This window comes from Ursus maritimus, unplaced genomic scaffold (assembly GCF_017311325.1).
Source record: "Ursus maritimus isolate PB19 unplaced genomic scaffold, ASM1731132v1 scaffold_6, whole genome shotgun sequence".
Taxonomy (NCBI): domain Eukaryota; kingdom Metazoa; phylum Chordata; class Mammalia; order Carnivora; family Ursidae; genus Ursus; species Ursus maritimus.
In genome coordinates, this window is record NW_024426774.1 from 11274985 (window position 1) to 11290410 (window position 15426).

The following is a 15426-nucleotide window of genomic DNA, read 5'->3' on the forward strand; positions in this document are numbered from 1 at the left end:
TGCCTTGGTACGTGAGAAATTTCTTTGCCCAGGCCGCTTTCAATACTGTATCCTTGGATCTAATATTTGCGAATTCCACTATGACATGACGTGGCGTAGGTCTGTCGTGGTTGAACTTGGGAGGGGTCCTCTCTGCCTCTTGGACACGAATGTTTGTTTCCCTTGCTAGATTAGGGAAGTTTTCAGCTACAATTTGTTCAAATATCTCTTCTAGACCTCTGTTTTTCTCCACCCCCTTGGGGATGCCGATGATTCTGACATTGGAACGTTTCATTGAGTTAGTAATCTCCCTTAACCTACATTCCTGAGCGTAGATTTTATTGAGTCCAGATTCTATTTTAGCTTTTTCTTCTACTATCCCATCCTCCAATTCGCTGATACGTTCTTCTGCCTCATTTACCCTGGCCGTCAGAGCCTCTACTTTTGACTGCATTTGAGTCATAGAATTTTTAATTTCCGCCAGATTCGTTCTCATTTCCACCCTTAGAGATTCTATATTCTCATTAACATTTTCGTTAATACTTTTTGCAAGTCTACACATCATCTTGACCATTGTTACTCTGAATTCCATTTCTGATAATTTGGTTATATCCATATCCATTAGTTCTGTGGCAGAGGCCACAGACTCATTGTCTTTTCTTTGCTGGGGTGGGGGGGACTTCTCCTTCTCGTCATTCTGATGAGGAGAGATTGCGGGGTTGTCCAGAGCCCAAATTATTGACCGGGACCCAGGCAGTGCACCCTTGTTTTATAGGGATCTTAGGGATGTGGGCTTCTTGATTTTTCAGCCTGCCTTCTGGGGGAGAGGCCAGCCGCGCCAATACTCAGGCAACCCTGTTTGGGTAGAGTCTCTGTGTCCCCTGAGAGGGGGGATGGGGATGGGCACACTGTGAGCCGGTATTTCCAGGCTTTTGTTCTCTGGTGGCTTTCTCTGGTGGCTTTCCCTGGCGGTTTGCTGTGCCTTTTCTGAGAGTCAGAGCAGCAGCGGCCGAATCTCAGCCTCTGTCTCAGAACAGAGGGATCGCGGACTGTTCTCCACTGATGATCTGGTCACTTTAACTCTGTTTCTGTTGGTGCTGCTCAACCCTGCAGCGTCGTCCCAGGATGTGCGCCCCACACCCAGCGTCCCAGCCCTCACTTCCAGGGCTGGCGCATCTCTGTCCTTTGTGTTTCTAACACTGCCAGCCGCCAGCCGCCAGCCGCCCGGCGCGCTCTTGGAGCTCCAGGTCTCAATCTGGTTCCAGTGAGCACACCGGAGTTCCGTGAAAAGTCTGGTGGCGCACGTTCTCCAGCTCACGGTCTCATTCTGCTCTCTTGCGGGTGCCGGTCCGCAAGTCCGCCCGCTCCCCCATGCAGGTGGCTACCGCTTCCAGGCACCTGAACGCGGCAGCTCCTTCCCCCTTCCGTTTATCTTCTGATATCTGTGCGTGGTTTCATGGCTCCCCGCTTCGTACCTCAATACTCAGCGCTGGAGATGTTCATTTGTAGAGATCCGGATGTATCTTCCTGCGTCTCAGGCTGATTCTGTGGATGTTCAGGCTGGTCTGGTACCTACCCAGCTCGACTCAGGCGACCGGCTGAAAAAGGGGTCCCCTACTCCTCCGCCATCTTAACTCCCCACCTATACTCCAGATTCTTAAAACACATTTTTATTTGTAGTTGAAGGAGTTCTAATTTGAAAGGGTTTTGTTTTTTCTAAGTACTAAGCTCTAGTTTGAAAGGGTTTGTTTTTTCTAAGTACAAGGGCCTTGGTCTAGAATAATTTCTTTAAGTATATAAAGTAAAAATCCAGGTACTACCCTGGTGGGAATAAAATTCTTACAAAGCTCTCTAAATAATTTTAGAGTAATACACTGTTTTTCCAAAAACACTATTAGTATTCTGAATGTTACAAAGCCAATATTGGTTAATATTAATATTGGCTTATTAGTTAATATTAACTAATTACTGCTAATTAATCAATATTAACATTAGCTAATATTGATTGTTAATATTAATGCTAATTGGTTAATATTAACATAGTATTACAGAACGTAGCTCTTTTATGAAACTGATTTTCTAATGCTGAGGTTATAAAGCATTGAGAGTTTTAAACATTTTCACAGATGTACTGACAAAGATTCTCTCCTCGACCAACCATTGGTCAGACTCCTTTGAAACCTCTTCACAACTAAGATCACACCTTGGCCCAAGCTGGCTGAGCCTGCATAGTCCAATGTTGGCAATAATCCCACAAAGTTCATTTAGACAGACTCTCCTACCCTTGATACCTGATCGCTGTTGATATCTGATCAAATTCCTCATCTCTTATCCTTGCAATCTGATCACCTGGGCCTGCCTTCAGCAAGAATCCTGTTAAGTCAGGTCAGCAAGAATCCCACTAAACTTGATGTCTCAGAATTTTCCATCCACTGACCCCTCACTATGCTCCTTGGCTTTAAGTCTCCAGCTGTCCTTTCTGTATTTGGAGTTAAGTCTGATATCTCTTGCCTATTGCAATAGTTTTAACATCTACTGCAAAAGCCCTGAATAAAGTCTCCCTTACCATTTTTAAGAAATGTCAGAATAGAATTTTTCTTTAACAGTATACATACAAAAAGTGCAAAACTCCTAAATGCATAGCCCCACGAGTTATCATGAGGTGAAGCACTACATTTTTAATCGTTCACTATGAAAGCACAGACGGTAGGTAAAAGATTGCTTGGGCGTTCATATATTCAGACACAGATACAGAAAACAGATCATTTAGTACAGAGTCTGTGATAAGGCAGCATCGCTTCCTACCCCACTGGGGAATATGTTGTTTCATAGTGAGATTATGCCGCAAAAAAATCTGGTCTTCCAGACACCTGACTGAATCTCCATATAGAAAATTTAAGGATTGCAAACTGCTTCCTATTTCCTCAACATCAGTTTGAAAAGCACTACACTATCCCTTTAAAAACAAAGACTAGAAATATTAACTATTCATGAATTATAGACATTTCAAAATGTTTAAATTTTCTTTGATATAACAAACACATGAAAAAGCATTAAAATATTTTACATAAAATCGTTCTTAAAATTATGAGCATATTTTTAATAGGCAATAGAAAGCAACCAAAATCTCAGCTAAAATGTAACCCCTAAACCCATTAAAATACAGATATTAATATGTAAGCACATGGTGTACATACTGATCAGGGCTCATAAAATGTTTCTCATGTCTTTTGAAGAAAATGCGGCTGGCTTCCCAATCAGGCCAACTGATTTCAGAACAGAGCTTTTCCATTATTCATCATGTAAAAAGGACCTGAGCCAAGTGTTAAGTAATTTGTCTATTTCACCTGTGGCCATCAGCTCCTGACAATGCACACTAGCTGCTTTGTAGTCATGGAAACGAAGTGCTTGCTCTACTAGAAGGATCAGAACCTGTCCACGCCTTTCTTCTGGGTCCTCACCTGTAAACACATGTAAATGACTTAATGATTATGGCACATCAATCGACAAAAGAGCTCATTAACATTCTGTTTCAAATTAATTAAAAAATAAAAGGTAGAGATTAGACTGATTTTTTTAAAAGATATTATAGGACAAATGTCACAGCAACTTGACCTTCCGATCTATTCATTAATCCTGGAATTAGCTTTCAGTCTCCTAAGAGATCAATGACTAGTATTAGCCCCAGACCAACCATTCCAACCTAAATGGGTACAGAAAAAGTTTTCCTCCCAACAAGAACTTGAAACTTTCTGCTATTTCTTTTATATTTTGCCTGTTGAATGTTCTATTTCTAATTGTAATTAATAAATGACACATACAAGGCGGGAGGGGGGAGACTTAAACGCACAGACTGGATAGAATGTTATAGTTTCTGTAACACTATGACTTTTTATTTACCATAGTAAGCATCTAGACTCTTAAGAACACATACCAAAATTGTTTATGTTAATACAAAGATCTTAATTTTCTCAAGAAGATTCTTGGAAGTCAACTTAGATGTTATATCCTTCTCTGACATCTCTACCAAGATTTCTTCACAAAAAACAGATGGTTTAGGTGTCCCTCCTACATGTTCCTTTACTTTTCATTCTGTGAATACCAAATTATTGAAATTATCACCTTAAAAATCAACATCTTCTATCAGAATTTAAGCTCTCTGTAGACAGGGATTCCTTCCTTGTTAAACTCTCAGTACCTGGCACCAAGTCATACACATAACTGGGACTCAAAAAAATATATCCTCAATGAAATGAGTAGAGATTCTATCCAGAATGTGATTTTCAATTATAAGACAAATAATTCAAAGTTACAACATAAACACAATTTGTACACTTAGACTTAAAAAAAAAAAGTAAAACATTTTATATTTTAATGAGGTAATGAAACCTTAAAATTATTTTCAGTATTCGGAAGAAAAAATAAACATATCACAGAAAGGTCTAAATGAAAGTTTTAAAATATGTCACTATTAATCTCCATCCTGTGCTGCATGGGTTTAAATAAAATCCACATGCTGGCCTAAGCTAATTTTAAAAACGATAAAACATTATGATTCATATTATTATTTTAGAATAACACACCCATGTTCTGTAACACTCACACGTAACACTGGAAATGGAATATGTAAAAAGTTTCTCAATAATAAATGCACATATCACACTTAATATAAAACCTATTTCCTAGATAATACTCTTGAAATGTCTGCATCTATTCAGAATATCTAAATCAAAAATGAAAAGTGCCAGGGGTGATACTTTTTTTCATGAGACAACTTGAATAGGTTGCAAAGATATTTTGCAGACATAAATAAATCCCCTAATTAGCTCACTTTAAGTAAGGGTCCACTGATTACCATCATCCAACAACCAAAAAAGGGGCAATTAGGTGTCACCTTGACAGAACAGTTAAGAAATCCTGCAGGGAGGTCCATATGGCAAGGAACTGAGGCCTCTTACCACCAGGAAGACACTGAGGTCTCCTCCAACCGCCCAATGAGTAAGCCAGCTCAGAAGGAGATCATTCAGGCCCAGTGAAGCCCTCAGGTAGAGCCCATATATACTTCCCTTAAACTCGGGAGGGCCCATGTGACTACCTCATGAATAAGATGTGATGGCAATGAAACTGCCCAAATTCCAAGGCTAGATTAGAAAACCCTGACGCAGGAGAGCAAAGTTCTTGTCTCACGGAGTCCAAGAATGAATCTTGAGGAGAACGGAGAGTGAGTAAAGCGAAAGAAGTTTATTAAGCAAGGATATAGAAAAAAAGTTCTCAGGAGTGAGAGGGTTCCCGACAGGGTTGCCACTGAGGGCTTTTAGGGATGGTCTTTTATAGAATGCCAACCAGGGAACTTAAATCCTTTTAACATCTCTATTGATATCACCATGGAGCAAGGGCTAGTGATAACGCCTTCAACTGCATACTACCTTTTTAGGGTCTGGTAATTTCTTGGTCACAAGTAGCTGTGATAACACGACCTCACCTCTGATACCTAGGACAGGAAGGTCTGGTTTGTTCCCTTATCTCTGGTTTCCTTTCATCTCCCACATTTTTAAATTTGTGAACCTGATCCCATGGCCTCCTACCAACCTCTCGCCGCCCAGCCCTGTCTGTCCCTTATTCCACCCCATGAAGCTTTTGCTGGTTCCTCTCAGAATGTGGACTCTGGAAACCTTCTGCCACCATGTAAGAAGTCACGGTACTCTGCAGCCACCATACGCAGAGACCACAAGGAGAAACCGTACAAAGAAGAGACTCAGCCCTGGCTATTTCTATCCCCCAGCTATTTAAGTCTTCCCAGGCCAGCTGCCAGACATGTAAGTAAAGCAACCTTTGAGATGAGCCAATCCATCCCTAGACACTATCTGGGTGCATTTTCATAAAAGATCCTAAACTACCTGGCTGAGCCCAGTCAACCTCTAAGAACTGAGACAGATAAATATTAAATGATTTTGTTTTAAAGTCACTAAATCTTGGGAGTGGTTTATAAAGCAGCAGTAGATAACCAGAACACCCTACAAGCCTCAGATAAATGTTACCAGCCTTGTGATCCCCTTTTCAATTACCTTCCTCACCAGGCAAAATATTAGCATTGCCTTTCTTCCAAACTCTATAATATCTGTATTCAGAAGCCAGGTACACATCCTGTCCTGTGCTATATAGCATAATGATCTGCTTCCTCAGCCCTCTAAGATTCCGAATTTCCAAAGGGCAGAAGCTGTGTGATACCAGAATCTTGTACCCCAAGTACCCAGCACAGTGATACTCCCCTTCACATGTCTCTGCTTCCATTTCTTCATCTGTAAAATGTAGCTAACAAGAGGCTGCTGTACAGCATGAAAGAGCTAATAGGTAAAAAGAGTTGAGAAGGGGGCTGACAGGTTGTTGTTAATCCCATTAAAAATTCCTACAATTTACCAACATCACGGGTATTCCTGTTTCCTTGTCAACATGACACAGGACAAAAATGGAAATTGGTCTTCGTAGGTACATAAAAAATGCTGATAGCATCCCTGAGCTGCTCCATTAGTTTCTGCAAAATTTCCTTGTGAAAATCTTCCCTGATGATCAGAGTGCTTCAAAGTTTACCAGGTGCTTTTACAGGCATTAACTCGGTCGGGGTCTCATAAACAGGGAGGGTGAAGCCCGGAGTATCATTCCCATCCTCCAGAGACAGAAACTGGGGCTAAAGTCACTTTGCAAGTGTGTGGGACAGTCAGGACTGAAGCAGCCTTCTGACCTACATCAATCTCTCCCCTGTCTGCTTTTGGACAGCTGACACCAGAAAATGTACTAAAACTATAGACTCTGAGAATGAGTCATCTATATTAAGATTTAAAAACATTAATAAATGTATGTCCCCACGGGGCGCCGGGGTGGCTCAGTCGTTAAGCGTCTGCCTTCGGCTCAGGTCATGATCCCAGGATCCTGGGATCGAGCCCCACATCGGGCTCCCTACTCTGCTGGGAGCCTGCTTCTCCCTCTCCCACTCCCCCTGCTTGTGTTCCCTCTCTCGCTGGCTGTGTCTCTCTGTCAAATAAATAAATAAAATCTTTAAAAAAATAAAAATAAAATAAATGTATGCCCCCTAAAACACTATATATATATTTTTCAAGTTCAACATAGAAACAGAAATCCTGTTTACTTTTGAGTCTATAATATGTGGTTTGGACGAATCTAACTTCAAACCATAGCTTATAGAACATTTGGCCAACAACTGTTCTTTTTTTTTTTTTTTAAGGTTTTATTTATTTGAGACAGAGAGAAGCACAAGCGGGGGTGAGCACAGGGAGAGGGAGGAGACTCCCCACTGAGCACGGAGCCCAGTGCAGCACTCAATCCCAGGACCCCGGGAAAATGACCCGAGCCGAAGGCAGACGATTAACCGACTGACCCGGGTGCTCCTGACCAACAACCGTTCTTGTAGAGATAAGTGTAAGTCAAAAATAGAAAAGAAAAGGATTAAGAGACTCTGGTAAGCAGAACAGTGCGGTTAAAGAAGCACGAAAAGTAGAGTCAGAAAGACTCTCCTTGGAAGCCAGGGTCTGCTATTTAACCATGCGGAGCAAGACATTGGACTTCTCTGATCCTCAGTTTCCCTTGTAAAATGAGAAAATACCACCATCATCACCACTTAATAGAAGATGAAGCACGATCACCTAGGTGAAAACCCCACCAAACAGCAAATGCGCAAATTCTTCTAAGAAATTGCTCAAATTCAAAAATGTCACACCACATCTGGACACCAAAGGTGAACAGTAGGGCTGACTTTTCTTAAGCTTTCTGGTCACAAATGCTAATTCCAGCTTCTAGCCCTGACCTCACAACCACCTGCTAGCACCCTGAATGAGCCTGTCTTCATTTAAAGGACAGACGGACCAGCAGCTCAGTATGAGGACACATTTTCTGACATGCTCATCTTTGAAGAAAAGATAAATCCTTGCTCAAAAGCAGCATTCTGACCCCTGCAAGCACATATTCTGATGTTTGCACAGGATGATGTCAAGAATGACATGGAAACCACACTCTGCAATTCAGCATTCAAAACTTACCCGCTACCCTCAGCAACTCAGCAAGGCCCAGAAGCTTGGCGGACTGTCTGTAACATGTAGGGGACTGGCAGATACACTCCTTGATGAGGCTGATTCGATCAGAGCACAATCGCACTGCAAGAGAAAGATGAAAGATTCATAACCAGGGACATCACCAAAGAGTGTCATGACGGTCCAAGTTTAGGTAAGCAAACACAATGGAAACTCTTAGCCTCCAGATCAAAAAGAATTAAGAAAGACACAATTATTTTTTAAAAAAATTAAAAATATTGTTCCTTCTGAATAAGTACAGCTAGGATCTTTTGTCACCAACCTCCTGAAACAGCAAATGCACTGGCATTCGGAAGCTAAGAAAAAGTGTCACCTTTTCAAGTGCCATGTAAGGCCTTAGGGAAAATTTTAAAGAACTCTGCATTTGTCTTTGAAAACTTCACATACTTCCTATTACACCAGCACCCCGATTCACTGTACCCCCCCAACCCCGAAACCCATTCCATGTTCCAAACATGCATTTTCTACCTCTATCTCATCACCCCAATTTAAAGGGTAGGAATCTGGGTGTTATACACAAACAATGAATCATGGAACACTACATCAAAAACTAATGATGTACTGTACGGTGACTAACATAATAAAAAATTTTTAAAAATATATAAATAAAATAAAATATAGGAATCTTCAAACTGCTCACTGTTTCAATTTAGTAACCTTTCTCCAAATAGGTCCAATCTTCTCACTTAAGCCAGATATTGGGAAAATAAAACATGTCCGATCACACCAATTCACATTATGAGGTAATTAAGGACACTTAAAGGAAGAAAAAAGAACTTCAGTAAAGATTATCCTATATATGCTAAGAAGAAATGGTTATTTATTTAAGGGAGAGGTGTCAACATTTGAGAAGGACGACACTACCTGGGCGGCTGGGCCCCCAAAAATACAATAGTAGCAACTATAACGAGAGCAGCTGACATTAAATGAACATGACCTATGTCCCAGGCACTGTTGTTGGTGATTTACATATAGTAACCCTACAAGGCAGAACTTGACAAGGCAGGCGCTATCATCTTCAGAAAAACAAGTATAGAAAGGTCACTGAAAAAATGATGGAACCAGAACTCAACCCAGCCCCTTTAAATGTTTTTCAAGCCTTCATTCTTTTATCCATTCCCAAACCCATGGCTATCTTCCATACATATTGTGTTCTCCCCATACCTTCTTATAGGTGGCAGAGGGCCCAGGGGTTGGGGAGATAAAGGAGAGAGGTGGTGGTTTTTCGCTCTCTTAAGTTTTCATTACGATTTAATTTCAAACTTACAGAATGGCTGCCAGATGGTACAAAGAACTCTTTGCCATGAATAATCAATTGTTAATAATTTGCTCCATTTATACGTGCACATGTACAATCATACATGGGAGCCTTCCCTCCTCACACATATATACACACAAGTACACATGCACTCACATACACACACACATCTGGTTTTTCGGAACCATTTAAGAATAAGTTGCATATATCGTATCCTTTTATTCCTAAATACTTCGGTGTGCACTAGGTTCTTTAAGATGGCTACTTATGCATCTGCTAGTGCAGTCATCCTTTGTGGCCTTTACTATAAAACATAAAGTAGATGCAAACTTCAGTTACTTACTTCACCATCACGACAGTCGACACCTACATTTGAGTCTAACTTCGGTAGATTGCATTATTGTTCCCAGCATCCACTGTAATTATTCGTACCCCAAATACCCACCTGACTAATGTTAGGCTTGGCCGTGTGATTTCTTGGGCAATGAAGTGTGAGTGGAAGTGACACATGCCACCTCTGAGCCAATGTTTCATGGAGGTGCCATGGGACCCCAGTACTGATCTTCACCCCTCCTGTGAGAATGTCGTCCCAGGAGGTGCTGCAGAAACGCTTGTGAGCAAGAAATCAACTTGCTGTCACGCGTCACTGAGGCTTTTGAGGTTCCTACGATAGCGCAGCCTAGCAAAAATTAACTGATACAGAATACTTCAAACTTTTCTGTAACTTTTCTCAATCAACACATTGGGTTTTTTTCCTTCAACATCTGCTACTGTTTTATGGGGTTTTCTTTTTATATGTATTTTAAGAAAATGTGTATTACTCCTTCAATATTCCAGATTCAATTACTATGAAAAAGGTACTTTCTACACGTCTCTAATTTGATTTTCAAAACAACACCCGTCATGGATCTCATCGTTACTCCACATATGTAAAAACGTGAGGTTTTCATAGATGTTTTTATGGCTGTATTTGATGAATGCTGGTGCTCTTAGAGAAACTCTGGTTTTAATAACTCTAGTAAGTGGATTTCCTTACTGTCACCATTCTTTTTCTAGCTCCATAAAATCAAAGTAGGAAACTGTAACCATACATAGCAACGGATCCTCATTTTCTCTGAAGTTCCAAGTTTGGTTCTTTGTCTGATTCTTGCCCTAAGCAAGGTGTACTACTAACATTGCAAGGACATTAAGTAAATTTGGAAAATGGGATTCTAATAGAGTGCAGTTGCCATGCTCAAATGTCTTTTTACTTTATTTATTTATCTATTTTTTGAGCCTCTGGACAATCACTATACCAATTCTCTTTTACTGCTTATCGTAGGACATGCTAAATTATATTTCAAAATGTGATTTCTCAGGTAAATTCAAGCCTTAGATAGTATTATATTTCCATAAAGGAAAGAAGTCTTCGACACCTAAAATTCCTTTTCAAATGGAATTAATAATATGGTTATGCATGTATGCATCTTTTAATAGTTGAATATCTCTCATTTTCTGTGGCTCTCACAAGTATATATCCAATGTTTAAAAAAAAAAAAACTACAATGCACAGAGACGCACACGTGTAAATGCATAAGGAAGCATTTACTGATCAGCTACACACATGCCACACGCTCTCTCACCACCTTATACGAGACACAGACAGTGAATCATGTCCAGTAAACCACAGATGCAAAATATCAATTTCGGTCACTCGTAAATGGCATCAAAGGCACACAACAACATAGGTAGCTACTTGTGACACTGCTGAAGTACAAATCTGAATTGTACAGGTGAAGAAGGTGACAATATGCAGCAGTCACTTGGCTGATGAGTGACAACACCCGAGTTTCCTTCTCGAATCTTTTACTTTCACACTGGTTCATCAGAAGAGAATGGTCTACTGTTTACAAATGCAGGTTTGAATTCTAGCTCCACCGCTAACTGTGTGACCCCAAGCAAGCTACTTAACCCCGTGAACTTTGACTTCATCATCTGGAAGCTGGAAACAGTAACAGTCACTATCTCATAAGGTATTTTTGAAAATTAATAAATACGTATAAATATACTTAGAACATAAAAATCACTCAATAAATGTTAGTTATTACTCTTACTACTGCTACCGACCTATTCACAGAAAAGCTTATGAAGTATGGAATCTTCTCATGTAAAAATTCTCAGTGTTTCAAGATATAAGTTTCAAGTCCTTCTAGAGAATCTTTTATGATTACCTCCATCTGAGGAAGGTGAAGTTCAAAAACATGAAGATGCACAGGTCACACGGCTCAAAGTGGCTGAATCAGAATTTAAATTCATACATGACACTAGTGTGACTCTGACTTGTCATCAGGGTCTGTCCTTCCAAGTCAGGAAGTGCACCTTATTCCCTTCATCATTTCGGTTTCTGGAAAGGGTAAGACGTTAACTCAGTGGTTTTTGAATGGAAGGAAAGCAGAGTGGAAAGAAGAGAACAAAGAGAGGAAGAATGAGAAAGCAGGTAGGAGACTCTAATTCCACCACCAGTTAGAAACTAAAACCTCCATGAGAAGTAACAAAAATGACAGCTGAGCTCTTACGAAGTCCCAGGCACTGTGCACACATGGCCTTAACCTTTCTAAGCAATTCCAGAAGGTGCTTATTAGTATCCCCATTTTGTAGATGAGAACACTTAAACAGAAAGCAAGGTGAGATACCTGTCCAGGTACCCAGCAGGAAGTGGCTCCAGGCTGGCTTTACCCACAATGCTGGGAGACCAAAAAAACTGATTAACCCTATTACAGAAAGAACATGGGGGACAACTGAAATATCCCAAATCTGGTCATGTGAATAGTAAGAATAATTTACACAAAACATAAACATCCAAATTATGTGGAAAAGCACACACATGCACACACACACAAACACCTCGTAGGAGACTCAAACGTAAGGAACCATTTTTACGTATTTCTCTCCCCGTTTTCTATTAACTCTAATTATAACGTAGCTAGTACCACTAGCCTTCCCTTGGTGACTAGTAGCAACTCCTGGAGTATAAGCAAAGGAGGCTTTAAAACAAAGCAAAGTGACAAAATGAACAATGTATGCTATAAAAATACCTGGACCATAAATGTTTAAATATCAAGTTACTTTGTCTGGTATTCCTGATGAATACAAAAGCAGCTTACACCTAAATTGCACCTGCGGCATAAACACTATAAACAGGACACAAAGGCAATATCCCATCTCCCATCCGGAAGATTTTCTGACATTCATTCTAATAGGAAACTCCAAATCAATATATCAAGCTGGAAAGCTGTCAAGGCATGAAAGCAAATGTCTTTCTTAAAACACTCTTCAGTCAGGAAATTTCATAGAAGTAACAGCAGGATAGCAGGTTTGGTTGCAGATTTTCAAACCCATCAGGTGATATAAAATACTGCCAGCAAAAATACTGCCTACCAGGCACCACAGAAAATTAAGCTCTGTTTATTATTTCAAGTCAATTGAAATAATTCATTAGCATTTGGGGGACTGCAAGAAAAGGTTTTTTTGTATTACATTAATCTGCCTGGAGTAAATAAGTAGCTAAAATACACACATATACACAGAGTCAAAGCTATAACGACTTGCTTGGCCTTAGAAGAGATATGAGAAAGGCAAGTTTCATAGTGCTCTGGACTCCCCCACCACTGAACACTTAACTGAAAATGTGTTTCAGGGGAGACGGTTCATGATTTAAGACTTTTGAGAAAAAAATGAAAATATTTTTAATAACTGATTCATCTTCACAACTTTAAAAAGTTTGAGCTCAAAAATCACAGGAAATACTACTAAATAGAATTTTCCAGTAATTTAACAATCTTCTTAAATATACTTGTTTAAGATGCTACAGGATACGTATAATCATCTAGAAATTATTTCCGAACAATGATATTCAAGGTAACAGTAATACTCCCTGTTCAAATCCAATAAATGTATCTGACAAGCGGAGCTTTAATTTTTAGTACAACTACAGTGGAAACTGACATGAAAACATGCGAATGTCTCTAGTGACTTATATCTCCTAAGATCCATCTGACTCAAAACCCTCTAAAACACAGGACAAAGACACAGAGGAACCTGGAACAGGACCCCATTGTCCAAAGGTACCAGGAGTTAAAAAAAAGAAAAAAAAAGAAGAGGAGGAAGAAGAGGAAGAAGAAGGAGAAGACGAGAACGAAGATGAAGAAGACGAAGAAGAGAGACAATTCTAGTGAAAATTTATCAAAAACCGAAGACAGAAAGAACTTGGCTACACCTCCCCCACTTCCAATTCCAAACATTTCCAGGGTTAAGAATGAAGAAAGAGATTACATGGAAGGCACCAAGCATACTGCCAATAGCCAAGCTACCCATTTCATTTAGGGCACTGAGGCCCAGAGTTCAAGGCAACAGGAAGTCTACCACCCACTTGTCAGGTAAGGTTCAGGACATGGTTACACACACTGTCCTCACAGCACAAAGTAGATAATGACACGTGACTGCATATCAGCACGCTTGTTGGGGGGGGGGGGTATTACCGGACTCGTACACTTAGATAGAAGAACTTGAGCAATGTTAAGATATTGTTAGTAATTAAACTCTAAACAAGAACTTCCTGCCATTCCTTTCAATAAAATAGTATCAACATAATTAAAGAATATTCTGTAGTAAGCATACTACTTCTAAATCTATGCAACTAAAACAAAACACAAAAATAAACTGTACATCAAAACTGATGGAGATCCAAAACTCTTAATCCATAATCCCCCATTTGGTTTTATCCAATAGCTTCGCTGCAGTTGCTGATATTATTTCTTTTAATGGCATAACTAAGAACTTACAAAATAAATTTATGATAAAATGTTGGCTTTATTTTTTCTTTTGGATGTCCACTAAGATTTCCTTTGAAAAACGGGGCAGAGGGTCAGATCTATCGCTAATGGATTAAATGACCAAAGGTACTCTTTAATTCAAAAAAACTACCAAGGAACTACACTAGTGATTCAATGCAAACTAAGTTAATACTAAGTTAATAATGCAACACTAAATAGAAAACTCACCTTGCAAAGGCAGGATCTTTACCCCAAATTCTTCAAGACATCCCAGCGCTTGGATAAGATCTAGCTCCTCCTGAATGGCAGCTGGTCTATCAATTATCAGCTGTAAGCAGCACCTAGGGGAAATAAGATCAGCTTTTTAAAAAAAAAGAAGTAACAAATGTTTGGCTAAGTTGCATTTCTTAGTTGGATGATGAGATCCAACACATATTTATCAGAAACCTCCTACACTCCAGGTATCCTGCTAGATGCTTTCTGTTATCTTATTTAATCCTCGTAGCAAGCCTGTGCGATAGGCAAATAGCATTACCTGCTTCCTAAGGAAGCCAAAGCTCAGAGAGGTGTAGTGACCTGTGCAGGGTTGTTCCAATAGTAGGGAATGGTATCACATTACAAAGCAAAATACATTGACTCTGACTTCAACGCTCTTTTACTGCTGACTCCAAAGGTAATAATCATACAGGAAAGGTTTAAAAATGGAGACAGAATTCAGATAATTTCCAGTTATTCTTCTAGGAAAAACAAACATCTCGTTTCAGTGACAACTTCGACTCCCAAAGGAAAAAGGACTAAGCTGAGACATTGCACAAAGGACATTTTCTGATCATAAGGAAGAGTCCGTTGGTAATACAGTGCTGAGATGAATACAGGAGAAAGCGACTCTGCTAAACTAAGAATCTGTGACACCTGTGGAGCATTTTAAGCACATTTTTAAAAATCCAGACAAAGTGTACTTAAGAAATTTTCTCATTAACAAATAAACTTACTTTCTGAAAGCTGGATGTGGAGGACACTGGGGTGCAGGACTAGAAAGAGGCATAGATCAGGCCAGGAAGGGCTAATGGTGCTAAAACCATGGATCATCTGATGAAGAGCCCTCGGCCCCAGGATGCATCTGTATGACTGAGTGATGGATGTGGGCTTACCTTGCTTGCAAAATTGTAAAATTTAAACGAGATTAGCACTAACATATACTGCTGATTCAAGTTGAACAAGAGACAGAGCCTATGTGTGGTATCTACCCAAATTCTACTATGCTACCTTCGAACCC

At 39.9% G+C, this 15426-nt stretch overlaps 1 protein-coding gene across 1 annotated transcript in view; it reads right to left on the bottom strand.

Annotated features, from left to right (window-relative positions):
- The window catches only part of NBAS (NBAS subunit of NRZ tethering complex), a 338079-nt gene that overhangs the window by 154341 nt on the left and 168312 nt on the right, over positions 1–15426 (bottom strand). Inside the window, exons 31-33 of the mRNA XM_040622888.1 lie at positions 14379–14491; positions 8031–8144; positions 3327–3440 (exon numbers count right to left, since the gene is read on the bottom strand). Coding sequence (XP_040478822.1) covers positions 3327–3440; positions 8031–8144; positions 14379–14491 — 341 coding nt within the window. The remainder of the gene's footprint in view (positions 1–3326; positions 3441–8030; positions 8145–14378; positions 14492–15426) is intronic.